General features: G+C 37.2%; 6 protein-coding genes across 16 annotated transcripts; 3 read left to right on the top strand and 3 right to left on the bottom strand.

Moving 5' to 3' along the window:
• Positions 1-1,081: 1,081 nt before the first annotated feature.
• LOC137742977 (glycosyltransferase BC10) lies at positions 1,082-4,249 on the bottom strand. Of its 8 annotated transcripts, none has more exons than XM_088686709.1 (4): positions 4,121-4,249; positions 3,880-4,026; positions 2,923-3,593; positions 1,082-2,036 (listed from the first exon to the last, which is right to left on the bottom strand). In XM_088686709.1, exons 3-4 carry the CDS (start codon positions 3,451-3,453, stop codon positions 1,398-1,400), a joined length of 1,170 nt encoding a protein of 389 aa, XP_088542835.1. In that variant the 5' UTR covers positions 3,454-3,593; positions 3,880-4,026; positions 4,121-4,249; the 3' UTR covers positions 1,082-1,397. The 8 variants fall into 8 exon arrangements, with proteins under 8 accessions (XP_088542835.1, XP_088542837.1, XP_088542833.1 ...); XM_088686711.1 differs by having other exon boundaries at positions 2,923-3,447; XM_088686707.1 differs by having other exon boundaries at positions 2,923-3,750; positions 4,146-4,234.
• A 1,273-nt stretch (positions 4,250-5,522) lies between these two features.
• Positions 5,523-7,832, bottom strand: LOC137747388 (uncharacterized). Its single transcript, XM_068487497.2, has 4 exons — positions 7,656-7,832; positions 7,369-7,476; positions 6,573-6,740; positions 5,523-5,958 (listed from the first exon to the last, which is right to left on the bottom strand). The coding sequence occupies exons 1-4, from the start codon at positions 7,755-7,757 to the stop codon at positions 5,836-5,838; spliced, it is 501 nt and encodes a 166-aa protein (XP_068343598.1). The 5' UTR covers positions 7,758-7,832; the 3' UTR covers positions 5,523-5,835.
• Positions 7,833-8,614: 782 nt separating this feature from the next.
• LOC137712584 (protein neprosin-like) lies at positions 8,615-11,101 on the top strand. The gene is made up of 7 exons (XM_088686323.1): positions 8,615-8,958; positions 9,034-9,120; positions 9,366-9,656; positions 9,944-10,093; positions 10,177-10,230; positions 10,324-10,470; positions 10,594-11,101. Exons 1-7 carry the CDS (start codon positions 8,770-8,772, stop codon positions 10,972-10,974), a joined length of 1,299 nt encoding a protein of 432 aa, XP_088542449.1. The 5' UTR covers positions 8,615-8,769; the 3' UTR covers positions 10,975-11,101.
• An 855-nt stretch (positions 11,102-11,956) lies between these two features.
• Positions 11,957-14,027, top strand: LOC137712650 (protein neprosin-like). Its single transcript, XM_088686324.1, has 7 exons — positions 11,957-12,124; positions 12,204-12,290; positions 12,408-12,728; positions 12,832-12,993; positions 13,107-13,160; positions 13,303-13,449; positions 13,567-14,027. The coding sequence occupies exons 1-7, from the start codon at positions 11,957-11,959 to the stop codon at positions 13,957-13,959; spliced, it is 1,332 nt and encodes a 443-aa protein (XP_088542450.1). The 3' UTR covers positions 13,960-14,027.
• A 548-nt stretch (positions 14,028-14,575) lies between these two features.
• LOC137709711 (protein EARLY FLOWERING 3) lies at positions 14,576-19,697 on the bottom strand. Its single transcript, XM_068448695.2, has 4 exons — positions 18,857-19,697; positions 17,597-18,474; positions 15,982-16,033; positions 14,576-15,865 (listed from the first exon to the last, which is right to left on the bottom strand). Exons 1-4 carry the CDS (start codon positions 19,034-19,036, stop codon positions 14,870-14,872), a joined length of 2,106 nt encoding a protein of 701 aa, XP_068304796.1. The 5' UTR covers positions 19,037-19,697; the 3' UTR covers positions 14,576-14,869.
• A 2,574-nt stretch (positions 19,698-22,271) lies between these two features.
• LOC137729022 (uncharacterized) lies at positions 22,272-26,102 on the top strand. Of its 4 annotated transcripts, none has more exons than XM_088685129.1 (11): positions 22,295-22,497; positions 22,803-22,978; positions 23,504-23,635; positions 23,727-23,777; positions 24,066-24,110; positions 24,258-24,354; positions 24,662-24,708; positions 25,024-25,240; positions 25,567-25,696; positions 25,793-25,835; positions 25,932-26,102. In XM_088685129.1, exons 1-11 carry the CDS (start codon positions 22,443-22,445, stop codon positions 26,010-26,012), a joined length of 1,074 nt encoding a protein of 357 aa, XP_088541255.1. In that variant the 5' UTR covers positions 22,295-22,442; the 3' UTR covers positions 26,013-26,102. The 4 variants fall into 4 exon arrangements, with proteins under 4 accessions (XP_068323944.1, XP_088541255.1, XP_088541256.1 ...); XM_088685130.1 differs by having other exon boundaries at positions 22,363-22,497; positions 22,777-22,978; XM_068467843.2 differs by lacking the exon at positions 24,066-24,110 and having other exon boundaries at positions 22,272-22,497.
• The last annotated feature ends 83 nt before the right edge of the window (positions 26,103-26,185 follow it).

The raw sequence follows: 26,185 nt of genomic DNA, 5'->3' as shown, positions 1-26,185 counted from the left end.
AAGTTTCCGTCAATTTCGTATTTTGTTTTATAATCTTTTTTAGTTAGATGTTGCAAGTTTGATGACGATAAATTTATGTGTTTGTGATGGAACTTAAATTTAATATTAAGTTGTTTCGGTTTTTCAACATCATAATTTTGTCATTTCAGGCTGCTTATTTTTTCTTATTTTGATGAATTTGGCTTCACGTTTCTTTTTTTTGGGGCAATTTTGAGGTTAAAAAGTGATTTTTACAAATCTATTTTCTTTTCTTCTTTCAAAATATTTTTTTTTCGTTAATCAGTGACTGAACTTCATGTTAAGTCGAACTTGAGACTAGTTGAACTATGAATAAAGCTAATACCGTTTGATAAATAAAAAGAAAAAGAATGTGTTGACCAAAAAGAATGTGAAACCAAACGGGCTTGGAGGCTTTTAAACATTTCTTCCACATTCCATGGCGTGTCCAGAGGGTAATGGGTCTTCTGTGGGCCCAACAGATTCTTTGTTGGTCACATCAAATGAAGAGGTTGGGTGTTACACCTACAACATAAATGGGCTTTTCTCTCACGCGCCGTACTATCCCACCAACAATCGCCACGCGTGTAGAGGAGCCATATAGTAATCATGAACCGTATAGATTTACCGTTAACAATCACTGCGTGTGATCAGCTACGGAGTCAAGATTTTAGTCTAAAAAGAATCCAAAAGTCTCAATACGAAAAGCTCTCATAATCTTATAAAATTACCCTGTCATGTGTTGAGTAGTTGACCATCGTCGTTTAAGTCTGTTATGGTGTCATCCTTATTATTCTTTATCTTTCCCTTCTCCTCAAAGTGCATATGCAACAGATTGCTTGAACTTCATAGGAATCACTGACCTCAAATCAAAACCCGATGAAAAAAATTAAACTAAAAACATCAAATTGGGGCTTGTGCCTACGAAAAAACCTTGAAAATCATGCATAACACTACACTTTTATGTGCGAAAAAATATAGCAAAATGAGCCTAATACCATCATTGTCCCTTCGTGACTCCTGAGCACGTGAGCCACTCTCTAGCATATGCTATGATTTATGTACACAGAGCAAAAACAAAAAGTGAACAGAATCAGGAACAAATTATTCAAATATAGTGTCTATCAATCATCAAAATATCAAATTCTCAAATACATAACTGTGAACAAAATGATACGCCCCAATGCGAAATTGGGTGCTACTTCTCTGTACATCTCAAACTGTTATAAACAGTATATGTTGCCAAAGACCTATCAGGTGAAAACCCAAACCAGCAAATATTACAACTGAGGTTGAATTTATGGTAACAAGCAAATACACACCGTGGCGATTGAGTTTTGCACGCTCTTCGGCTCGAGACGTCGACTTGGCCGACTGTTTATGTGTTAGAAACTTGTAACTTAGAAGCCCAGAAACTTTGGTGCTAAATGCAAAAGAGGTTCCATGGCACTCGGAGCAAACTTCCTTCCAAAAAGAAAGCAGATTGTTGAGTTATGGCCATTGTAAGTGCAGCGTTGACCCCAGAAAATTCTCTTGAGAAATTCCTCCGTGATGTCCGCTCTTCCAAAGGTAGCCGGGTGAGGTCCACCCCGTGACCAATCCACCCAAGTAATGCTTCTATTTGCTAAAGAATTCCCGGCTTCAATGGTTAACATCGTGGGGAAGTAGTGCTCATCAACGTAACATGCGGGTCTGCAGAACTCTTTAAATTTGGGGTAATATTTTGTATCCTCGACAATGCTGATGGCAAGCTTTCGGTTAACTTCAAACCACTGGGAGCCCTTGCGCCAATCGGATATATTCACTTCAGGTGCCATGTTATCATTGTAGCGTCCTCTTCCATGTGGCCCGGGGTCATCAAATGCACCGACATAGCTGTACTTGGACTTCATCAAGTAGTGGTGAACGACACTGAAATTGTAGAGCGGAATGCATGATTCAGAAAGAAGAATGAACCATTCGTTGGATATGTCGAGCAACGCATTGGCAAGGAGTCTTCTCTCAGCATCACACATACTCATTCTTCCCCACTCAGCAACCTGCGCAGGACAAAACCAAAACTCAGCAAGAATGTTTAATGGCAATCAAGATGACCATAAAACGTTTTCATTGAAACTCATTTTTGAAGCTACTAAATATGGACACTCTTTTGTTAATTAAATCGTTAAGTGAAAAGGTTAAACGAAGCAGAAAACATACGGAATATAGTCACACATTTGAAATATACTCATTTATCTTCGGCCAAACATCCAAACAAACTTCAATTCTGTTGTCCGGTATCATTCACATAAATAATTCACCTTATTCTTACTCACAATTTGAAGGCATATATCAATAACACTATGTAAAAGGAAACATCAGAATTGTGGCACAAGAATGATGGTTAGAGATGAATCAAGAACGTTAATAAGAAATCATGAATATGAGATGAGGTCGGAGTATCGCCCAAGAAGTTATGCTTTTACATCATCTGTTCATATGAATGCATCTGTGCCTAGTGTATATTTCACAAGCAGGATTATCAACTTCATGAATTTAAAAAGTCAGATCCATTCATTCAATTGAGTACATGGAACAAATTGTGTTTCCTGCCCTCTCTCGGAGACGGCATTCTACATCCCTGTAATTCCAAACATGATAAATTAGAATTGCCCCTTTTCTACCAATACACAGATAGGTTAAACCCTTTCTTTGATCATCTCTAAATATTACCGCCTCCTGCAGAGGCGCATTCCATTTTCGTTACATTTTGAACTTCAGACACACAACCTAATGCAAGCAACCGGGGTGTGTGCTGACCACAGAGAAAATCAAGAAGTGCAAAAAGTAAAAGCCAGAGAAACCATTGAATGAATGCCGGAACCAAAAACATAAATTGTGCACTTATTGCAGAATCTTTCATATAACATATAGATAGGTGCATACCTGGCTTGGAATATGTCTCCCATAAAAAGCTGACGAAGGATTAAAATGGGGTTGAAACGATGGTAGTGAATGAACGTAGACTGAATAAAGCCTTTCGTATCCCTTCAGAAACCTCTCCCAAAGGGGTGCCAGCGGCAACGGCCCCTTAGTCAAGAACATAAATGCAATCTTTGGAACTTTCTCAAAAGGATATTTCTTTATCCTAGGCGTAAAAGAAGCCCTCCAGAACAGTTCCTCATCATTCATGGTGTGTTTAACACTTGATGGCGGCTTAATCCATCGGTCCAAACCTCTTGGTTCCTCAAGGCACGGCTGGAAAGAGGTCGCGGCTGTTGTCATGACGCCATTGATTCCAAAATGCCGAATTGTGTATACGCTAATGACTGAGAAAGTAATACAGAAAAGCAGAAACAGCGCGAATAACTGGAGTAGCCTAATCGGCAAGGCCTTCGTTTGGCTTGCCCGGCTGCTAGTAACACCAGGGTCATTGCCTTCCTCTAACGGCACAGCCCTCGATTGCAAATTCTGCATCTCAATAAAAACACCCCACCAGGATCAAATTCCTTAACTCTTCCGGTTCCTACAGACTACCTCCAAGTGTCTGAGATCAAAATTTTCCCCACAAACTTCTTCTCTCAAACAAGCAGAAAATCCAGATTCCAAAATTACATCTTGCATCAAAGATAGTAAATTAGACTTGAAATTAACCATATTCCAATCGAAATCACGCAGTTTTCTCCCAAATCACAACCCCACTAAGCAAAAACTAACTCCTGGCAGATCCGAAAACTAATTCCACAGCATCCCAATATCCAAACTAAACACATACTGCATAAAAATCTTAACTTTTTCACATGTCGATAAACCGAGGTTATAACTTAAAAACAAGAATCTAAGCTGGGATCAAATGTTAAACAAATCGAACTGCTTGTGCACCAGTCAAAAAGTATGACATACCATGTGACCGTAAAAGGTTGGAGGTTGACTTGAAGGACATGAAGGGAGGGTTTGGATCCTTAAACTTCACGGCTTGAGTTGCGCCCGAAAGCACGGGAAGTGGCCACGTGGATGAAGAAAACGAGAAGGCGGTCACTCAGAGAGGACCTGAGAGACAGATACGAAGGTTGTCTGAAGTGCGTTTTTGTGTGAGATTTAAGAAATGATATTTCTGAGATTTCAAGAATGTTTAATTCTTTACTATATTTGACGATTCTTCTACTCACACGAGGCGAGTGAGGAGGAGACGGGATCCGTTTGTCGGGTGGTATATCTCTCTTCTTCAACAGAGGTGGGAAGAAGAACCAAACTATCTCGTCCAGTTGCGTGTGTGTATTTTTATGGGTAAATTTTGAGTTGGTAAAAGTGAAAATTATTTAAGTTTTAATGGTAACAAATCTAAGGAATAAATGCGAGTTGGACTCATGTTAACTACTTTTGTCATTAAAGAAAAAGTTGTACCTAATATGTAGAAGAGAGAATGTATTTCTGTTATTTGTAACTGAAAAATTAGAATTTATGACGAGTAATGTTATTTAGACACTTGAGACTGACTATATTGCTCACATTATCGACACATAATGAGGCACTACAATCTTCCAGTAAAATGTCACAGATGAGATTTAGAGGTTCTTCAAACCAAAAAAGGTCTTTTTTATATAATGTGCACAAAAACGCAATTAAGCTTGTGTATCTTGTGTTAGTGAAAAATTACTTTTTAAGAATCGAAATATAGACAAGTAATAGAATAGCAGTCGAGTTCAAGAGTTTTTCCTTTACGACGGTGCTTAAAGTGTTGCGACTATGAAATGGAGTAATTTGTGAATGATACAACTTGATAGGTTTCGCATTTTGCCTAACTTCCAGCAAGACAAATGACACCGTCTTGCACGTTTCCGCCCTTTGAAGCAACAGACAAATGTGGAGCATAATTAGCATCGCCCAAAGCAAGAATTAGCTTTTCATTACCCTTAATTTAGGCTTTGGATAGAGACTAGCCTTTTATTAATACAGCTATTTTAGGGCTAATGTCAATGTATTAAGAACCCATCGCTTAACATGTTTACTAATCCATAATCGGAATCAAAATAAAAAAAACTTCGATTCCGATTATGGCTCACCAAGCCTAAACTCAATGTATTAAGAACTCATGGCATGTTTACTACTACATAATTGGAATCAAACAAATTTTAATTCCAAATATAGAATATTCATGCACTTACTAGCGACGAAAAAATCAAAACATAAGTACAAATTTTAATTACTTAGTATTACGATCTAGTGGTATTCTACTTTACTTGTAAGTGAGAGATCTTAAATTCGATTTTCGCCAAAGACGAATTTGAACTACATCATTGCTAGTCCATTGTAAGACTTGGCCCACTCTACCTTCCATTAGCATAGATAATATCGTTTATTCAAAAAACAAAAAAAATAGGAAATTCCACAATATAAGAGACTTTAAACTCGAAATTTGGAGAAATTGGACTCTTTGGGTCGCATTGCAGACTGTATGGTGGAAGGCACTGTCAAGGTGTAATCTCATTCAACCACACTAGAAAAAAAAAAAAAAAAAAGAAGCAGTTCTAACTGCTCAAGCGGAGTAGAATTATAAAGCCTTGACCGATCTGAATCGTGATCCCGTAAACATTTCATGATACAACCAAGTTTTGCAATCCATGCATTCATAACGAAAGTACACCATGTTGTATCCACGTAACTGAATCCTTTTAAAACCGAATAACGAGCACAACATGAACTCTGAACTTTCTCAAAACATTTACTGTCTACGAATTACATAGGTTTTTCTGCTCACGGCACAGGAAACAGTCCATCTTATTCACAAATGAACGGTTAGCTTCCCAAGTTCACATGCCAACTTTTATATACCCAGACGCATTTCATGTGGCATACAGTCTAAGAACTCACCACAAAAGCAGCCTGAAGATTAGAAATCATAACCGGGCACTCTCCCTTCTCATCATATTCAACAAACTCCCCAGCCGACAAGTCAATGTTCTCAAAATTTGTGCCACTCAACTACAAAAGAAATGAACACTAGTTTAAGTTTACATACAGATGCAAGACAATTAAACTTGGTGACAATTAAATGTTATTACAAGAAAAGACGGGGTCAAAAAAGAAAGCATCACAATTATCTGCAGTTCTCACATCTCGAATGTGCTATCCTCATAACATGAAATGTAACAGTACTAACCGTGCGACATTTATAGGAAAGGACAGAGACTAAAGCTTTCTCACAAGAAACTAATAAGGGTCAAAACACAAGCAAACAACAATACCAAAATAAGCTTTGAAGGGAACTAGCACAATATAAAACAGGAAAGCAATCCTTAATGCTCACTGAAGTTAAAAAGTGAAGAACGAAAGAATTCAATACATGAATAATTATGTTGATAATTATGGTGTTTGTACCACATTTATTGACCACCTCTCTCAAATAGCCAAATTTTTATACATATGTGCTGAAGTGCATGGAGGTACAGGGATTTAGGGCTTAGGAATGTTCACACAAATATTATTTATAAGCTCACATGTCCAACAAAAGGCACTTTTTGGCCTCAAGTACAATGAGAAATGTTCATTCGATATGCTATATGATTGAAAGTTGCATGTGAGGAAGAGAAACTTACAGACTTAGCTTTCCAGCCACCACCAAAAACAAAGTCCACAGGTTCATAACCCCTGCACTCGAAGATCATCAATGGGGCAAACTGCCTGGCTTCACTTGTTTCCTGCGTCAGTGGCTTACCACGACCTGGATGCATCATAATCATTCCATCGCGCTCACAAAACTTGCACTGCAAGGGAAAAATTTGCAAAAAATCACCAACCATGTACAACAAACTTAAGCAGAAAATATTTTGGGTAAAACCATACATAGGAAGAAACCCCATACCCATATGATCAAAATTCAAATTATGAAATAGGAATAATGTAGCCATCAAAATCGATAAGTTGCCCATATGTCACAACACAATTTCAGACAGAACTATCTCAAATCAAAGTGACAAATATGGCCAATTCATGTAAGATCGGAACTCTACGAACAACTAAAAAATCTGAAATGCTCACTAAACCAAATGCAAGTATCGATAATAATTCTTATCAGTCAAACAAAAAACGGGATAAGAAACAATTTCACACAAACTGTATACAACCAAGTTGAAACCTACCTATGCAAAACGTCACCCAACATCCCATTCCCAGAGGCATATGTCAAATTGATTGAACACAGGGTAAGCAGAACGAAACGGGAATCACAAGGTCGTTTTTACAACAATTAGGCACTCAACAAACACGGCATTTCACTAATTCACGCAAGAACAAGCGAAAACACAAGAATCCTTGGATTTTCTCGCCAAACCCTAAACCCTTTACTTACAAATCCCCTTGTGTAATCAGTAGAGAGAGAGAAAGAGGGATTACCTTCTGGATGAGATTGGCTGTTCCCTTGCCGACTGGAAGGGGAACAGTCTCGTTCAAGCTCACACAAGTTTCTCTCTGGCTCACCTCTCCACACCTCTCACATTTCAGCTACAAAGTTCACAAAATAATAAACAAAATAAAAAAAGAATCGTGTGAATACTGTCTATAAGCATCAGCAGATTGAGCGACTCAAAATCGACATGGATTCGATGCCAGAAACCCTAGAAAAGGAGAACGCAAACTGAAATAGCAAAACGAAATGGATTTGAGGAAAATGGAGGTCTGACCTTGAAGAGGTAGGAGAAGTTGGTGTCGTCGCAGCCGTCCTGAGGCTGGAGGTCGGTCAGGTTCTCGAGTTCCGCGGTGATCTGAAGCAGGAATTTCACCATTTTTGGATTTTGACGTAAATCCCAAGCTACTCTCTCTTTTCCTCTCTACTCTGTGTGTATGAATGACTCTGACTCGCTAAGTGGTAGGATTGGTAATTAAAATGGACTTGGGTCACGCGTAAGCTTAACCGGGCCACTGTTTGCTTGACAGAACCCGTAGTTGGGAATTGGATCCGCTCCGCACCTTAGGACCTAATCTATTGAAATGTCACGTCCATTAAGCGTCAATTAAATTTATGTTAAATTAATAAAGACTTACTTTATCTCTAAAATCAATAGAAGGTTATAAAAACTTAGTCTTCACTAACTAACGGTCACCACCTCCTCTCAAGCCATCACCTCCAAGGCCAACACAACCGCCCACACCACCCTATAATTCAAGACCACTCCAAAATGAGCCAAAAAAAAAAATATATATATATATAGCGGCTGTGTTTGGTCAAGAAAGGTATCCACTTCACATCATCACCTACAGATCACATAGAACCTCAACATATATTATCAAATAGACAAATATCGTGGCAGATGCACTTGTTTGAAATGTTTCAAAAGGTTGAGAGCAATTTAGAATGACACTAAAAAGTTGAGGAGTTCCAGATACTTAATCATTGTTTTTACTAATATGATTTTGTTAAATTTTTACAATATTTTTTTACGTACGTGTGAAAAATATTACTAATTATTTAAAAATACCCTAACTTTTGAGTTAGAAGAACAAAGTAACGACTTTTCAAAGTTTTGAGATGTGGTGGCTCACACGTGACAATCCAAAAATTGAAAATAAAAAATAAGTGAAATTTGCATGATTGGACGGTGAATCATGCAAATTATTTTGCCCAAGTGTAGTTGGCAGAAATGATTTGGATGTATGCTTAATCACATGCTGCACATTCTGCAGAGACAATGTCCTTTAAATAGATCCAGCTCCTGCTGGGCTCTTCATATCTTAATCTCATCTTAATTACATATTCAAAGTAATTAATTAATTATTAGTTTAGTTAATTAACAACAAATGGGGAAAGGGTTGTGTTTTGGTGAAGTGATGATTAGATTAAGGGGGATGGTAATTATGTTGGGAGTGGCTGTGACTCTGATTAGATGTGGGGTAATTGTGGAGGGTGATGTGTTCTCTAACCACAAGATTTTGGAAGCTGAAAGAAAATTAACCCAACTCAGAAAGCCTGCAGTTAAAACCATCCAGGTATGAATTTACTCACTTCATAAATTTCACTTGCACAGTAAAACCCTAATATATATTAACTCTGATTGCTTGTAGAGTGAAGATGGTGATATTATTGATTGCATTGACATTTACAAGCAGCCAGCTTTTGATCATCCTGCTCTCAGCAACCATACCATCCAGGTAACTTTGATCTAATTCGATATATTTTAGGATGACAACGTGTATTAAGTACGAACATCTACAAATGATTCATCAGATGGTGTAGTAAACTCATAAAGTAATTACACCATTTACTAGGCCAAATATACCACTCAGTGGACCATGACGGTGCTATTTTCTTGTGTTCGTGTCAACTATGTGTTAGTAGGATAACCGTCCTCGATTTTTCAACATAACAAGTGGTGTGAATAATTTTCCCTTTTCAGATGGCACCCACGTATGATCCAGAAAGGGAGAGAAAGACAGTGACAAAAATGGACAGATTGAAGAAAAAGAATGAAGAACAATCTTCCAGGATGGTGAAGCAAAAATGGAGGAAAAGTGGAAGCTGTCCTCCGGGAACAATCCCGGTCCGACGAGTCCGGAAAAAGGAACTGCTGAGAGCTAGCTCCGTTAAGGACTATGGAAGGAAGAAGCAAAGTACTGTGTCTCGTCATGCTGCAGCTGCACATTTTGGTGACAACAAAACTGGGAACGTTCTAAGAGCAAACCACTCGGTGCATTAACTCCTCAGTATCACATTTTAATTCATTGTTGAAATTAATTATAAATTTACACGTCGTTGGTTTGGGACTGCTTCTCTTGAAAGCACTTATGCTCATAAGCATTCTCTCTATCTGAAACACTTACGAATTTTTTTTAATCGAAATCTAAGTGCTTTGTGAAGAAGCATTTGACATATGCTTTTACAGAAAGCGCTTATGTGACTCTTGGGCATACCCTAAGCGAAATCATTTCCAAACCCTTTTTAATTTCTGACTGTGTTAATTAATTTGAATTACAGAAGGCAATATTGCTTACAGTAGGGTACAGATATACTGGAGGCAAAGGAGACATCAAAGTTTATAACCCTATGGTTGACCTCGATGATGATTACAGCACTTCTCAAGTTAGCCTCCTAAATTCACGTGAGATGGTTGAATCCGGATGGGCGGTATAACATAACTGTATAACTCCCTTCACCTTCATGTTCTTGATTTGAAATATTTTACATCGTTGTTGTGAATCCCTCTTCAGGTGAATCCGAGCGTCTACGGAGATAGAGAGACTCGATTTTTCGTGTATTGGACTGTAAGCAGACATGAATCACAAGTTCACAACTGAGTTTTTGCGTGAATTAATTCCACTGGCTAGGGTTAATTGCACTTCTGATGTTCCCTGTAGGCTGATGATTCAAAGAAAACAGGTTGCTTTGATCTTACTTGTGCTGGATTTGTTCAAGTTAGCAACAAAGTCGCTCTTGGTGCAGCAATTTATCCAGTATCTTTTCCTCATGACCTTCCATATGAAATAATCGTTTACGTCTTCAAGGTAATATGAACAGTTTAACAGCATACCATCACATTAACAGCTTAACAACATAACGTATTAGATTAACAATTTAACAACTTAACATATTAATTAAATTCCTTTATGTTTTGCCTTCGAATTCAGGATCCGGTGACAAGCAATTGGTGGGTGCAATATGGGGAGAGCATTTACGTCGGATATTGGCCGCCGCAGCTGTTCCTTGCGTTGAACTATCATGCAACTAGTGTGGAGTGGGGAGGTGAAGTTTACAGCCCAAGAGTAGGAACTACTCCTCACACAGAAACAGACATGGGAAGTGGACAGTTTGCTGATTTTGTTTGGGGAACTTCAGGTTCAGTAAAAAGAATCCGAATACACGACAATTCGCCTGAGCTGAAATTGCCGGAATACGCTGATGTGTACATGGACGAGTTCAACTGCTATGATGTCAAGTATCTAGTAGATTATGTTGAAGAACCTGAGTTCTATTACGGAGGGCCTGGTAGAAATCCTATGTGTCCTTAATCAATAGGGATACCTCTTGCTTTTGTATTCACCTAGTACTCCTATTGTTCTTATATCTAAGCCTACGTCGTTTTAAGCACTACTTGTATTTTCAAAACGAGATAATATTTTTCTTATTTTCCGTTAATGTGACTTCAATCTAACGTACAATGAGGATAAATCAAACCGTTCATTTCATCATTGAAAGAACATCTCTAATCATTCATAAGTATTGAATGAATTGACAGTTTTGGCAATACGTAGCATTCTTATGATGAACTGTCAATTTATTTATATTTTTAGATCACTAAATAGTCTTTCAATAGTATGATTTTTGTAGAGTTTATCTTGAGATGACGATTAAGAGAATTTACAGTTATGGAAATGATGGAAGTATTATCCATTGCAAAATTGTTCATTAGTTAACGTCTTATATTTCCACCAGAGTGGCACATCTTCCATTTCTGCTCAGAAGGTACCAACCAGATTAAATTTTCAATCTTTACCAAAGTGGCATATTTGAGATTTCCAAATAAGTTTTATGTTTTCTGAATTTGCACACTTTTCTATAGCATCCACAACAGTTTGATTCACTGCATATAGAAATCAGAAGTAACCCCCTTTTTCCTTAGGAAAACTAACGAAAAATTCAAAAAAAAAATTTGTTTTAATTCGAAAAGACAAATAAAGGTATAATGAATAGTACCAAAGAAAAGTAAAAATATGATATTTTGTTAAAAATGAACAGTACCGGAAGTGTTTCATTAAAACTCTCTTTTTCCTTTCCATACATGCAAAGTTCCTCCAGCTCATTGTGTAAACCTGCATGAATTGTTCGTTTGACACATGGACTAAAACTGAAGCCATGACGCATATGCATGCACTGTATATAATCAAGACATTCTTATCTTCCTCCTCTCAAACCAGACACTTTCCTCTTCCCCTCTCTCTCTCTCTCTCTCTCTCTCTGTGCAAGATTGAGCGCGACGCCGAGAGATCGAAAATGGGGAAAAGGAGGATTATAATGCTCTTGTTAGCAATGGGATTGTTTGTGCTCAGTGGTGGCGCAGCAGATCATCATCCTCATGTGAAATCTAAGGCAAACCAAGCTACTTTGGAAGTTCGTAAGATGTTGAAGCTTCTCAACAAGCCCGGCGTTAAGACTATTAAGGTCTGGTTTTCCGCCATTTTAATTATCTTTTCTGCAGACTAAACTCACTTTAACTCTTTGATTTTATGATTTCTTGTAGAGTGAGGATGGAGATATCGTTGATTGTGTTGACATCTACAAACAGCCTGCGTTTGATCATCCAGCATTGCGGAACCACAAAATTCAGGTCTACTTTAATCCTTCATTTGTTCGAAGAATGTACGAAACAAAAACTGGAAAACATTATGGTTGGTTACATCTAAATGAAACATTTTACAGTTGGAAGGTTAATGATTTATTGCAGATGACACCGAATCTTCAATTCGCATCGGAGGTTCCTAGTTCTAGTCCCAGTCCCAGTCCCAGTCTTATTGCAAGTAGTCCTGTGCAAAATGATCATAATTCTTCTCAGCAGATTTTGTCTCAGATTTGGCAGAAGAGTGGAAGCTGTCCAGGTGGAACCATTCCCATTCGGAGAATTCGAGGGCAGGACTTACTGAGAGCTGCTTCACTTGAACACTTTGGGAAGAAACCGGCAAATTCCTACTACTCAACCAACGATGAGAAAGGCGCTGTAATCATCAACGGCACCAGAGTCGAACTCGGTCCTCAAATCAATCGTTCAGTAAGCAAACGTTATGTTTAGGAATCATTCGATAACTATTTCAGTTTTTAGTTTGTAAATGTATCTTGTGCAATTAATGGTTAAATTTTATGTGAATGTGCAGGCTGCTATCCTTATAACAGTTGGATATAGTTATACAGGTGCTCAAGGGGATATAAATATTTGGAATCCAAGAGTCCAATCGCCAGATGAGTTCACTACTGCTCAAATCTGGCTCAAGAATGGACCCGGAGACGCCTTTGAAAGTGTCGAATCAGGATGGGTGGTAACTCACTCTGGACTCTTCATCTGTAGACTGCAGATGAAAAAAAAATCGACTTTAGATCTATAAAATCACACTTTGACACGTATACATGAACCTTCCTTTTTCGCTTCTAGGTAAATCCGAAGTTGTATGGTGATGGAGCAAGTCGACTTTTTGTATATTGGACTGTAAGTACTTCATTTCAAATATGATCAGTCAGGAAAATGTCATTGGTACCAGCTTCCATATCTTTTGATTAAAATGCGAGGGACAAAAGTGATAAGTTGTGAAACCTCGGAGAACTTCTCCAATAAAAACCCTTTTTTTCAGAAGGACGCATACAAATCGACAGGTTGCTTTGATCTCACTTGCTCAGGATTTGTGCACACCAACAAAGACCTAGCCCTTGGCATGGCCCTTGGACCTGTTTCTTCCGAAATGGGTCCACAATATCAGGCCACCTTCAGCATCACCAAGGTCTGAAATATCAACTGGATTACGCTGAACAAACAATAAGCCGATTTTGTCTCCCTTTAGTCCGTTACAGTATTGTTTTTTATTAAAAGTTTATAACCCGTTCTATTGCTGCTGTAGGACTTTCACACCAACAACTGGTGGGTGCGCGTCGGCCAAAACATCCCCGTCGGATACTTTCCCCCAGAGCTCTTCTTTTACCTAACAAAGGGTGTTGCAGCTTTAGTCGAATGGGGTGGGGAGGTGTACAGCTCCAAAATTAAGAAAAACCATCCACACACTGCAACTGAAATGGGAAGTGGTGATTTTGCATGGGGCAAACTGGGGAATGCATGTTATATTAAGCAGGTTAGGATCATAGATTACTCGATGCAGCTCAAGTATCCTGAGTGGGTAGGGACTTATACAGACGAAGAGTATTGCTACACTGCATTGAACTATGCCGCTTCACTTGCTGAAGAACCTGTGTTTTACTTCGGCGGCCCGGGTTTAAATCCTCCTGATTGTAACTAATTACTCTAAATCCTCAGATTATGGGTGCTTAATCTCCTTGGTTTTTGAAATAAAGTCCAATTTTGTTTTACTCCAGTTGATTTGTAATGTGATCGGAGATTCAGAAGTACCTTTATAGTGCGAGGGAAGAGTACTTATAAATGCGATCCATCTAAGAAGGTTATTATATGTCATCTCTTCGTGAAAAAAGAAAATAAAAGATGAAAGAATGCACGATTACTATTTTAGAGTGCTAATAAGAATTACTAGACGGAATTATAGAGCAACTTTAATGGCAACCTCACATTTTGAGGTTTCAAAAATCAACCATTTTAATTTGGCGGACAATAAGTTTGAAACCCTGTTTGGCGAGTGCGATTTTATCGTGTTACAAGGTTCTTAGAGCCCTCTCCACATAACATCTGTTCTTTCTTACAAGGCGGACGTGTCGAACAGCTTAAATCTTAGGTTTTAAGTAACCAGAGTGCGATTCATAAACCTAAAATCGACGCTCTAAATGATGATTTAATACTCTTAAGATAATCAACCATGTCAATAACGTGATCAAAATATCGTATCCGGAGAAAAGCAAAAATACGGTATAATTTAAGGGAAGATATTTCCAGCTCTGACTATCTTCTAGTTAACAACAATCAGATACTCAAAAATGGGCAATTACACCTACGGTTCTACCCGAAAATAGCAATGCCATTGCTACTTACGTTATATCCCCACTATAACATAATACAAGAGAAAACATCTCGCATGTTCAGATTACACTGCTCTGCTTGTGAGTTTTCCAGAGGTATATATATGAATATACACATTCACAAGACCGAGACATGCGAAAGAAAATACCTGTTACACAATATTATACTGAAAATGGTACATGGAGGAAGTGACCGAGCCACGCCAACTTCGAGAAAATTAGCTAGGTTGAATCCTGCTGTTTTCTCTCTGCTTGTATGGACTGGAAAATTCGAGCGGCCGACGCAGTTGCAGTTCTTGGATTGTGAGGCACAACTTTTATAGCTCGCATTGGCTGGCCTATGTCGTGAGATTGGGGAACTCCGTCTGGAATCACTGGAGCCATGGGGAAAAGTTGGAGCGCATCGCTTCCTTCAGGATTTTGATCCGTCCTCATTGGTGCTCTGTCGCCTGTATTATTTGCTGTACTTCCTTGTAACCCACTGTCATTAGATGGCTGAAGCCTTTTGGCGTGAGGAATGGTGACATTTTTCTGGGGCATGTTGCATGAGCTTTGGTGCTGCAAATTGGAGTTTGCACCCCCTCCCGATGACTGATCGGTGTGGCCATGGGAAACGGGTCCAGCAAACCAATGCATTTGTTCAACTGCTGAGCTCGGCATGGCAGGATTCATAACGGACATGCCATATGGAGGAAAGTAAGTATGACCATTGAGTGATGGAGGGACAGGAAGAACCCCCATTCCTTGAAGATGATGAGATGGAACCCCGTAAGATGGCTTAACAAAGTTGCCCATCATCGGAGTTGAGCCGTAGGGTCCACATCCTCCACAAACTGGCCCTCCCATAAATTCTGGTCCATTATACGGCTTGTACACAAGTCCTTCAGAAGGCGACATTACTGGAATTAACAATTGATGTCCAGGAGACCGATGGAAACACCAAGGACTGGCTTTATCAGAAGCCATAGGAGTTGGCTGTGGATTTCCTAAATATGGAAACACCAAGGACTGGCTTTTCCCTACTGCATTTTCCGCAGAACATTCCATTTTGTTGTTTGGCTTCTCAGGTTCGTGTTTGCGCTTTACAACATGTAGTAGTGGCTTTACAACATACTCTGATGAGAGTTTTGTTGCCGGGGATCCCCTTAAAGTAGATGTGCCCAGAAAAGCAGTATCTTCAAGCAAAAGATGTGGAGATCCAGCAATCAGTCGTTGGACCTGTTCAAAAAAGAATTTTATTCAGCTAATTTTTCCAATCTAAGTCAACTGATATGCGCGCGTGTGTACATTCTCAACAAAAAGAAATCAAACACAATCTATCCATTTAGTCTTACCTTAATGAGTCTATGCAACTCAAATACTTGAACCGCAAACAATCTTTGCTGACTGTAGAAAGTACAAGGAGTCATGTCAAAAACATAGTTGCACAATACACACCAAACCATATGAAGCTTGGTAAATCACAAAAACAAAACCAATACGAGAAAACAAAACAATAAACTGGACAAAAAATGAAAAATTGGGCAGTTGACAATCATTTGTACCAAACAAATCCCCACTATGGATTATTGGATTACATGCATCGGAACAGAAAATAGAAACTCATGTTATTTAAGAGATAACAGAAAAATGACTAAGTGCTTTAGTCACAAAATATCTGCTTACCCGTGAAAAACACCATAGCCCATTAACTCCACCTGACCAACCCCAAGGTAATCCTTAGGCGTGATATTGATCAGGATTGTAGACAAATATGACATTTACCAAACATGGGAAGGAAACAGCTTAAGGATGGATGCAGCAAATTGCTCATCAGAAAACAGTTAACACAACAAGGTATTTCAGAGCAATAAAATTAATAATGGATACAAAAACCACTTCAAAACTATAAAACGATAGCTAAATGCTACAACAGATCCAAAACATAGCAAATATCTGCGACATAAATCTTCAGAGCAATAAAAACGAAAGCTAAATGCTACAACAGATTCTGAAACATGGCAAATATCTGCGACATAAATCATTTAGATGTCTGCAAATCTCCTTTCTTTAACACAAAAACAGCTTAAAATTTGTAATATTCAATTAAAATCATAAAAGAATTGTACAAACTAAAGCTTTCTGATTCACATGTAAATGATTCACATTTCATAATGAAAAATAAAAGAGGTGTAATGATTAGAAGAACCCATATATAGGGGATACTCTCATATTCTATAAAGCGTATAAGAAAGACAACACAAACCCCGACCTAATAAAATCTTCCAACTTCCAATACACCACATCAAAATACTACATAAGAGATGTAATCCTCCTCACCACCATGTCAACTATATTGTCAAATATAGTCCAAGATCCACACAATGTAGTCCCAAGGATAATCCTTCATTACTTGTTCCCCTTCTTGCTCCCAGCCCTCAAGTGCCATGAAGGGAAATCTTTTCATAGTGAACAGGGAAACCCCCAAGCATTACCAAACCGAGACAGGAATAAACCCAACAGGCAGATACAAAAAGGCAATGAATAACGAGATGATCTGCTGTCTCGGAGGTCACGTTGCACAAGATAACTCTATTAAGATGTATTTATCCCTGCTGTAAGATGATCCATATCCACTGCTAAAATGTTATCGAGGGCCTTATAACACAAAATAATTCCACTTTAGAAGGAATCCCGGGACTCTGTACCATGAAATCTCACCTCCCTTCAAATTATATCTATATTCCTAATTGTTATATAAATAACAGTCTAAGACAGCTATGCGGAAGAATAAAAAAAAGAAACAGAAAAAAAATAATCACAAAACATAAGTGAAGAAATACTCAACAACACGAAGATATTATGAGACCAAATGCTTCATATACCGCATACTGGGAAAAAAGTGAACTTCAAAATTCTAAAGCGCAAAGTAACAACTGAAATGAACTACTGGAGAAAATAGAGACTTACTTGACAATTGCTTTTCTTGCCTTCCAGAAATGTTTCTGGCCTATTATTCCTACAACATCATCAGGAGAGATGTCCATGCCGGATATAGAATCCACCATGGAGGTCTCTGAGACATCATCACTTTTGTCTACATGTCCCATTTGAAGTGAAATACACTTTCTGTCTCCACGGTATTCGCTGTCATTATCAGGCTCATTGGGACTGGTAGGATCCGCCCCAGAACAAGAAACACTTTTTTCCTGGGAAAGAGTTCCCTTCTCTACATCCCTTGAAGACTCAACAAGACCATCACCTTGTCCAGTAACGTTTGGCTGTGACCCAGATCTAGACTCTTGTTGTAAGCAAGCATCACTCTCAGCTAACTTGTTGAATCTCGGAACAGAACATTCTGCATCCTCTTGATTTGGTGATGCATTCGCTTCTACGGGCCCATCAATCTTTTGTATGGTTGATATTTTTGCGGCAAATTTTCCTGAATGGCCCTTACTCGAACCGCTTACTTCTATTAGGTCCTCTTCTCTTTCACTTCTCAATTCTCGTGTTAAATTCAGAGTTGGGGAGCTTATTTGTTTTGGATCCTTCTTCCCCACGTTTCTTACTTTTACTAAATGGTCAGAATGAGGCGAGCTGATGGGAGTAAGTTTTTCCTCACTACCAATTGGAGTTTTACTGTGACCAAGAACCATCCTTGATTGAACAAATACAGGAACACTAAAATCATCTTCATCTCCGATCTTCCTTCTTAGGTCGGTTTGTTCAAATGGCACGTTTACATTTGCTCTGTCAGACTGGCGACCATGAAACATCACAGCCTGATGAGTAGGTGTAGATGTACGACCACGAAGTGGAAAAGCCAAATTTCCATCTGAACGACTCCCCTGAAAACATAAATTGCTCCCAAAATTCAGATACGCGATAATCATTTCCCGTCCATACTAAACAAGCTTGCAACACTATTTATCAACACACCGTTGTTTTTTCCCTCTTAATTGCAGCATGCTGCAAATAGTAGCTATCTTGGCATATTTTAACTTCTTTTTTTACAATTAATAGCCATTAAAACACAACATATAGACATAGTTATATGCAACATTACTCAATATAGCATAAAACAACACTTACAGTTAACTACTACAAAAACAAAAAACCAAAAAGCCTGAGAAAATCCATTACCTAACTACAAGTTTAAAGCAATAACATTTCAAAATAATCCAAACAAATAATTAAGAAAAGAGTAAGCACAAATTATGATTAAATTACCTGGTTATTTGAATTCAAAGGCAGCACCCCAGGATTGAACCTCTGAGATGGGATGCTCAGCTGCTCATAGAGGGCCATCTTGTTTCTTGGAGGAGCTCTCGGCCCTCCTTTATCTGCATCATTCACATGGAGCCTTGGGAACATAGGTCCCATAACCTTCTCCTCGTTCCCCCTCTTCATTTTCAACACCAACACTCCAAACCCAAGTGCGAAAAACCGATTTTTACATTCAGTTTCGAAAACCCACTTGAAAATTACTCGAAAAAAAAGCTCCTTTGTTAAAGGATCTGAAAAAATCTACAGGTAGATAGCTGAAACGCCTTCACCTTTCTTAAAACAGATCAAATTCCAGAGAACCCATAAGCAGAAACCAGGCTTTCCAAAAGCTGAACCAGTTAGTTGATAACAACCCAGAAAGGGAAGCTCGAAATCAGGCAGAACCCAGATGTCAAAATTCACAGAAAAAGTTGAAAAAAAAAATGAGAGATTTCTGGATTATCCCAGAAGAGGAAAAAAAAGGACTTGGGGAGTGAAAACTGATGGAGGAACGAACTCAGAGCGTGAATTGTGGGAAAGAAGGGATAGGAGTAAAAGCAGAGCCAAGAAACAGATTGGGGTTCGAGGGCTGAGAGAGAGGAGAGAGAAAGAGAGAGGAGAGAGAGGGCAAAGCTTAATTTAGGGATTCCTCAAATGAGAGAGAGATGATGCAAGGGGAAAGTGAAAAAGTGCGGGGTTTGTTGGGCCCTGGTTTGGATAGAACGAGATTGCTAGAAGGAAGAACCTCCACTTTTTATTACTATATTGCATTTGGCTTTTGGTAATTTAGTTTATTTTTCTTCTCAAAGACTGCCGCTTTGGGTAGGAGACAATATATTTTTATATAAATTTAATTACTTTATTCAAACAGACATTTAGTACTACAATTTAATGACATTTCTCTTCATTAATAAGTGAGAGGTCTTAGGTTCGATTCTCGCCAAAGAAAAATTTGAACCACATTATTGCTAGCACATTGAGAGACTAAGTCCATCATCTCTCCTTAATATAAAGAATACCGATTTTTAATTAGTAAAAAATATTTTGTCATTTTAAAAGTGATTCAGCAAACACTTAGTATTTAATGGTATTCCTTTTTGCTTATAAGTGATAGATTTGATTCTCGTAAAAAACGAATTTGAACCATATTATTACTACAATGTGAGGCTAAACTTACCCTTTTTTAGTGTAGATAATATCATTTGTTAAAAAAATAAAAATAAATTCAGTAAACTTGTGATGATATTAAAAAGCGGGAAAGCTTGAGGTAAAATAGAGATGCGAGTCAAAGTTTGCACTTTTTGATCCGACGTGTAGCTGCCACGTGTACAATTTATGTAGTGGGGGATCTAAATGGTGGGAAAGGGATTCTCTCTAGATCTCTTCCATCAAATTCACTCAATCAATCAATTAAGATCTTTAAAATTTGATCCAACAGTTATAAACAGGAAACCCTTTTAGAAGTTATAATAATTTTAATCGTTTAATCAAATTTTAAAAATTTAAATTGAATAATTGAATAAATTTAATAAAAAAGATCCAGAGATTATCCTTTTTCTAAATTTTCCTAAATGGTGGACAGCTTGAGAAGCAACACACAAAAGTAAGATTCGGGTAAAATCTGCTGTTGTCATGACCCACTTACACCCAACTTTCTCAGATAACATGGAGAGGAGTAGTGGACAAAGGATCGTCACAACACAAAATCATATACGTCACCATAATTTTGGACCAAAAGAAAATAATAATTAGAATTTTAACGAAAAGTTTCCGGTATTGTTTATTTTAACAAAAAATCATATTTTTACACTAAAAAATCAATTTTAATACTATTCACTTTACTATTTATTTTGTTCTTATCGTTAAAATTTAAAGTTTTCAAACATTTTTTAAAAGTTGAATTTGTAGGTTGGGAGAGACCTACTTGTTCATATATTATTTGTACATGGTCAAACAAAGAGTAACTGAAGAGATGAGGTAGATTTGTAGATGCTTAAAATACACTACAAAATCTCTCTAATTCCCTCTAATTCCTCAACTTTTTGAAATTCTTTAAAATTAAATTATAATTAAAAACATCTGGAATGTTTTAAATTTCTTTAAAAATCTAATTGAATAAACCCAGATTTATAAGGATTTTAATAAATTATCTTAAAATCATGATTGAATACACATTAAATTTCAGATAATCATTTAAAATCTTGATTGAATACCCCTAGATTCATTAAAAGAATTAAAATCTTTCTAAATCTCAATTGAATACACCGTCCTTAATTTATGTTAAAAATTGAAATTAAACAATTTTGTCTGGTTTAAGTATAATATGGATTTTTTTATATAATTTTTTATTGCAAATGATGTTCTATATTTAAGGGGAGATGGGAGGATTCGAAAAGTTGAAGAAGGCGGCGTTGAACACCATGGCAATCTATCACTTATAAAGTAGAATGTGAATTGCTTTGTTTCATATTAATTGTCTTTAAATCTCAAAAGAATAAAAAAGCATAACCTTTTAATATTTTGCCAAAAAATAAAAAATAACCCTTTAATATACTTTGAATATACAGTAGAAGAATAAATTTATATCAAACTCATCATAATCGAAAATGACCTGGATAGTTGCCACCTTGATTACATTTATATCAAGTAAAATCCGAAAGAACATACGAGTTTTAGTGTATTTTTATAATATATAAAAGATTTAGTCCGAGATTATTAAATAATGAATTTAGGCTAAATTTGTTTTTAATAACTTTAAAAAAAAATATGTAGATCATCATAATTTAATTTTTTGAACATTTTAATTTAAAAATATTTAGATTCTAATAAAAGTTGAAAGCTCACTAAACCAATCCCATGAAACATATATTTATAAAGTTTATGGGTGACCTTTTGATTTAAATATTTTTTATTATTTTACTTTTAGTTGTTGAATTTAATTTTGAAACATTAATTTTTTTTTTTACTGTTATATTTTATTATATTCGATCTCAGCCATTAAATTTAATGTATTTAAAATTTTAAAATTAAATATGTTTGAAATTGGACCGTTAGATCAACCAACAATTTAATAATTAAAACCGTCTAAAAAAGGTGTCGTTGGGCTGGTTTTGTGTGGTAGACATTCTTGACGAATCTCACATCCTGTTAGCCCTTGCGCTTCTCACATGTTGATGTGTCGCCTTACTACGGTCTCCACTTTTCTATGCGCATCCACACGCATAAGGTGGTCTAGCCTTTTAACTCTAGATGAAATTCTGAGTTAAATTTGCTCAAATTATATGTTTTAACCTAAATATATTTTAGGCCAACCATTAAAAAATGATTGTGTTAGGTTAAAATTTTTAGATTTTAACCCAATTATTAGAGATATCTTAAAGGGACTTTATTCATCGAAAGAGAACGGGTCGGATTACCCAACGGGTTGTCGCCTTTCCACTGCCGCCGAAGAAAAGCGTAAAACATAATGAAATTGGGGACGTCATATAATTTGGTGAAGTGGGAGAGAATCAGGGTTAGCTGGTTTCGGAGGTAAAATTAATCCGATCGCATGGCCTCTTTACCTCCTCCCCTTGAGACTCCCCTTCCTCTCTCGCCTGACCCAGGTCAGTCTTCTCCAGTCGAATCCAATCCAATTTCCCCAATTCCCAATTTTCAATTTTTATTACAAGTTTCGTGCACCTTTAATTTATGTTTTCTTTTCTTTTTTTTTCGATTTTGGTCTGTTTGTTTGCTGGGAAAATGCGGGAAAACAAAAATATATGCAACATGTTGAATCTTTGGATGATTGTCTTCAATATCTGTGTTGCCCCAAATATTTGTGAAGTGGGTTTTATGAATCTGAACTAAATTTGATTTCTTTTTTGTTTAATTTCATGTGAAAGTCAGCTGTTTTTTGGGTGGACTGCAGGTGAAAACCCCCTAAATCATGAAACCCGGTTGCCAATGGCTCCTATTGATATAGTTACTCATGCATCTCAGCTGCCTGCTGAGTTCTTGAAGCCATCAGCTGAAAGGCCATTGATCATTGGTTTCGATTGCGAGGGAGTTGACCTCTGTCGCCATGGAACTCTCTGTATTATGCAGGTATGTCAAATTGATATATTCTCTTTAATTTTATGGATTTTGTATCAGCTTCGACTTTGGGTCCAACCAACCTCATTTATTAGTTGTTTGTCTAATCCAAGCAAGGCATATATGGCCCGTTTGGAAATGCTTCTGTAGGAACCACTTTTGCTTCTATACGTTTACACTTGAAGTGCTTTCATTAGAAGCAAGTTGAAATTTTATTAAAATTCCAAATGCTTGCTGAAAAAAAAACAATTGGAAGTTATCTGGAAAAGCACGTAGCACGTGCTTCTCCAGAATATGCTTATATGGCTACAAAGCGCTTTTAAGCTTTTTTGCTAATAGCCTACTTCAAAAAAGTAAGTAAATAAAAAAACTAAGAGAAACAGTTCATTGCTTCCCAAATTGGTTGTTCTTTTGCTTTCTGATTAGATTTCTTGGATTTGCATGTATTTTTTGTTTATCAGAAGTATATAATGAAGGCAATCTCTTGTGTGTAATTTTCTGCTATTTTAATGTACTGGAAGTGTTTGTTTCTGCCAGCTTGCATTCCCAAATGCTATATATCTGGTTGATGCTATTCAGGGAGGGGTGATGCTTATCAATGCCTGTAAGCCTGCACTTGAGTCTCCCTACATCACCAAAGTCATTCATGACTGCAAACGAGATAGTGAGGTCTCTGATCGGTTTTATTTGCATCCCAGCTTGTACCTTTTTGTAATAAGACATTTTATTGCCGATATTGAATTTTGTTTTATTTTTACAGGCCTTGTACTTTCAGTTTGGCATCAAGCTGAACAATGTTGTAGATACCCAGGTGAGCATCCTTTATCACTTGTCAGAAATTTCTACGTATTTTTCGATTTGAAATCTAACATAAAAAGAATCCTTGTCCGTCCTTAGACGGAGAGAAGTTTAATCTATGGGGACTAAATTGAAATTTTGAGTTTGAGGACCTGTCCATAGTGGGCTGGCTTAGAATGGCGCTGACATCACTTACAAATACATCTCTACATTCTCTGTGTTCTCGTTTGAATTTAACATTTTCTGATATGTGGCTTGCTTCTGTGGCCTTGATAATACTTCGAAACCACTTTTATTGAAGGTTGGCCTGATAGTAGTGCTTCATCGACTCCTACTCCTGTGCCTAGTCAACCTTTAACTTTTATAAACATATGGTTTATCTTTGGTCCAATCTAATGATCGATATGATTCTTAATTGGATCTCTCTAGCTATCTATATTTGTTTGTTAGGCATGATGGTAGATTGAAAAATAATATAATTTTTTGCGTTCAGATTGCCTATTCACTGATAGAGGCGCAAGAAGGACGGAAAAGAGTGCTAGTTGATTATATATCATTCGTTGGCCTCCTTGCTGATCCACGCTATTGTGGTATTATATATTTTGTGGTATCCATTGAAGTTTCTGTTTTTTATCATATTTCCATATGCCTTCAGATTACATTGATTTGATGAAAATAGCTTATGCTTTTGTTTTCTAAGAGTTTCAAATTAATCATAAGAATAATTTGTTTGAAAGTTCATTCATCAAGTACTGCACCCAAGTATGTCATGTTATCTGATTACATTCAAAAGCTTTCGGGATGACAAAATTAGACATGGGGACATGATGAATTGGATTCTTAGGTTTTGATCTTCACACGATGGCTTCAGTTTTCACTTTAAGAGTCTGATTGCAGGAATATCTTATCTTGAGAAGGAAGAAGTTCGTTTCCTCCTTAGGCAGGTTAGTTTCAACATCATAACAATTGTTCTGGATTTCATTTATTATCTTTTTCTCCCTATCTTGATTTTCCATATAAAATACATTGAAGGTTAAGTCGGTGTGATGGTAGACGGGGAAAATGAGATTACAGCCTCATGAAAAAGGTTTCGAATGAAGTGGTTTGCACTTAGATTATCAACAACAGAGCATTGACCATAACTTAAATTTGCATAGTTTGATGTAGAATCGTATACACCTTACAACTATCTTATGGTCATATTACATCATTTTGAACTAGGGTCTTCTGTCCATGACATGTATTTAATATATGTACAGGATCCCAACTTTTGGACATACAGACCTTTATCTGAACAGATGGTCCGTGCAGCTGCAGATGATGTCCGCTTTCTTCTGCATATCTATTACAGGATGATGGAGAAATTGAATCAACAGTCATTATGGTATCTTGCAGTTCGTGGTGCGCTCTATTGCCGCTGTTTTTGCATCAGCAATAATAATTTTGCAGACTGGCCATCTCTACCCCCTATTCCAGGTCTTGAATCTTTTTCAATATGTGTGCCACACAAGTAATACTTTAGACCCACACAAGTAAGACTTTAGACTTCAAAATGAGATGAAATATTCTGCATGCATATAACCTAGGTTCTCAGAAGCTGAATCATATATAAGCTTAAAGGCTTAAAGCTATTATGTATTGCATTATTCAAATCCAATTAATTCTGCCACTAAAGTTTATGTGCATGTCATCCATCAATCAGTGTTCGTAATGTTAATTTTTGACAGATAAGAATCCGCCGTAGTTTGTGTACACAGTGTAATTTAATTGGATGCTAAATCGGATGTTATTTCTCCTAGCAGATAACCTAAAAGTGGAGGGTAATGCTCCGGAGGAAGAAATCCTTTCGGTCCTTGATGTTCCCCCGGGAAAGATGGGCCGTGTTATCGGGAGAAGAGGAGCTTCCATCTTGGCAATAAAAGAGTCTTGCAAGTACAATTCTCCCACTTCCTCTGTGTACCTCCATCTGTTTTCCGCTTTTCTCTCTATCGCCGCCTAATTATTATTTTACTGTTATGGATATTACAGGGCGGAAATTTTCATGGGAGGCAATAAGGGTCCGCCGCAAAAGGTCAATCCAGTCCATCGAATCTAGATAATATAACAGTTTTTTTGAAGTATTCGCATAGAACTAATCGAGGTTTGTGGGGGTTTTTTCTGAATGTAGGTGTTTATCATAGGACCAGTGACGCAGGTGAGGAAAGCAGAAGCCATGGTAAGGGGGAGGATGATGGACGTGCAGTACTAACTAGAAACAACAAAAAAGAAACAAAACAAAAAAACTTGTATGATGATGTCCTCTTCAACCCTTTATATAAAATAAAAATACAAATAAAAATTATCTAATAATTCGGACTCCTATTTTTATTTATTTTTTCTTTTCGGTTTTAAAAGCAGGCTTTCTAGTTAAAATAGTCCATG

This window comes from Pyrus communis, chromosome 15 (assembly GCF_041283825.1).
Source record: "Pyrus communis isolate YQ-2024b chromosome 15, ASM4128382v1, whole genome shotgun sequence".
NCBI lineage: Eukaryota > Viridiplantae > Streptophyta > Magnoliopsida > Rosales > Rosaceae > Pyrus > Pyrus communis.
Note: the sequence above shows the minus strand (reverse complement) of the source record. Positions and strands in the feature narration are given on the sequence as shown.

Coding starts and splice junctions, on each gene's coding strand:
- LOC137742977 (XM_088686709.1), bottom strand. CDS start 3,453: ATGCAGAATTTGCAATCGAGGGCTGTGCCGTTAGAGGAAGGCAATGAC. Junction 2,037..2,922: donor GGAGACATATTCCAAGCCAG/GTATGCACCTAT, acceptor TGTCCTGCGCAG/GTTGCTGAGTGGGGAAGAAT.
- LOC137747388 (XM_068487497.2), bottom strand. CDS start 7,757: ATGGTGAAATTCCTGCTTCAGATCACCGCGGAACTCGAGAACCTGACC. Junction 7,477..7,655: donor ACTTCTCCTACCTCTTCAAG/GTCAGACCTCCA, acceptor TGAACTTTGTAG/CTGAAATGTGAGAGGTGTGG. Junction 5,959..6,572: donor GTGGCTGGAAAGCTAAGTCT/GTAAGTTTCTCT, acceptor TTTCTTTTGTAG/TTGAGTGGCACAAATTTTGA.
- LOC137712584 (XM_088686323.1), top strand. CDS start 8,770: ATGGGGAAAGGGTTGTGTTTTGGTGAAGTGATGATTAGATTAAGGGGG. Junction 9,121..9,365: donor TCAGCAACCATACCATCCAG/GTAACTTTGATC, acceptor TTCCCTTTTCAG/ATGGCACCCACGTATGATCC. Junction 9,657..9,943: donor TTCTAAGAGCAAACCACTCG/GTGCATTAACTC, acceptor TTTGAATTACAG/AAGGCAATATTGCTTACAGT.
- LOC137712650 (XM_088686324.1), top strand. CDS start 11,957: ATGGGGAAAAGGAGGATTATAATGCTCTTGTTAGCAATGGGATTGTTT. Junction 12,125..12,203: donor CCGGCGTTAAGACTATTAAG/GTCTGGTTTTCC, acceptor GATTTCTTGTAG/AGTGAGGATGGAGATATCGT. Junction 13,450..13,566: donor CCACCTTCAGCATCACCAAG/GTCTGAAATATC, acceptor TTGCTGCTGTAG/GACTTTCACACCAACAACTG.
- LOC137709711 (XM_068448695.2), bottom strand. CDS start 19,036: ATGAAGAGGGGGAACGAGGAGAAGGTTATGGGACCTATGTTCCCAAGG. Junction 16,034..17,596: donor GCAAGAAAAGCAATTGTCAA/GTAAGTCTCTAT, acceptor TACTTTCTACAG/TCAGCAAAGATTGTTTGCGG. Junction 15,866..15,981: donor AGTTGCATAGACTCATTAAG/GTAAGACTAAAT, acceptor TTTTTTGAACAG/GTCCAACGACTGATTGCTGG.
- LOC137729022 (XM_088685129.1), top strand. CDS start 22,443: ATGGCCTCTTTACCTCCTCCCCTTGAGACTCCCCTTCCTCTCTCGCCT. Junction 22,979..23,503: donor GAACTCTCTGTATTATGCAG/GTATGTCAAATT, acceptor TGTTTCTGCCAG/CTTGCATTCCCAAATGCTAT. Junction 24,709..25,023: donor TTCGTTTCCTCCTTAGGCAG/GTTAGTTTCAAC, acceptor ATATATGTACAG/GATCCCAACTTTTGGACATA.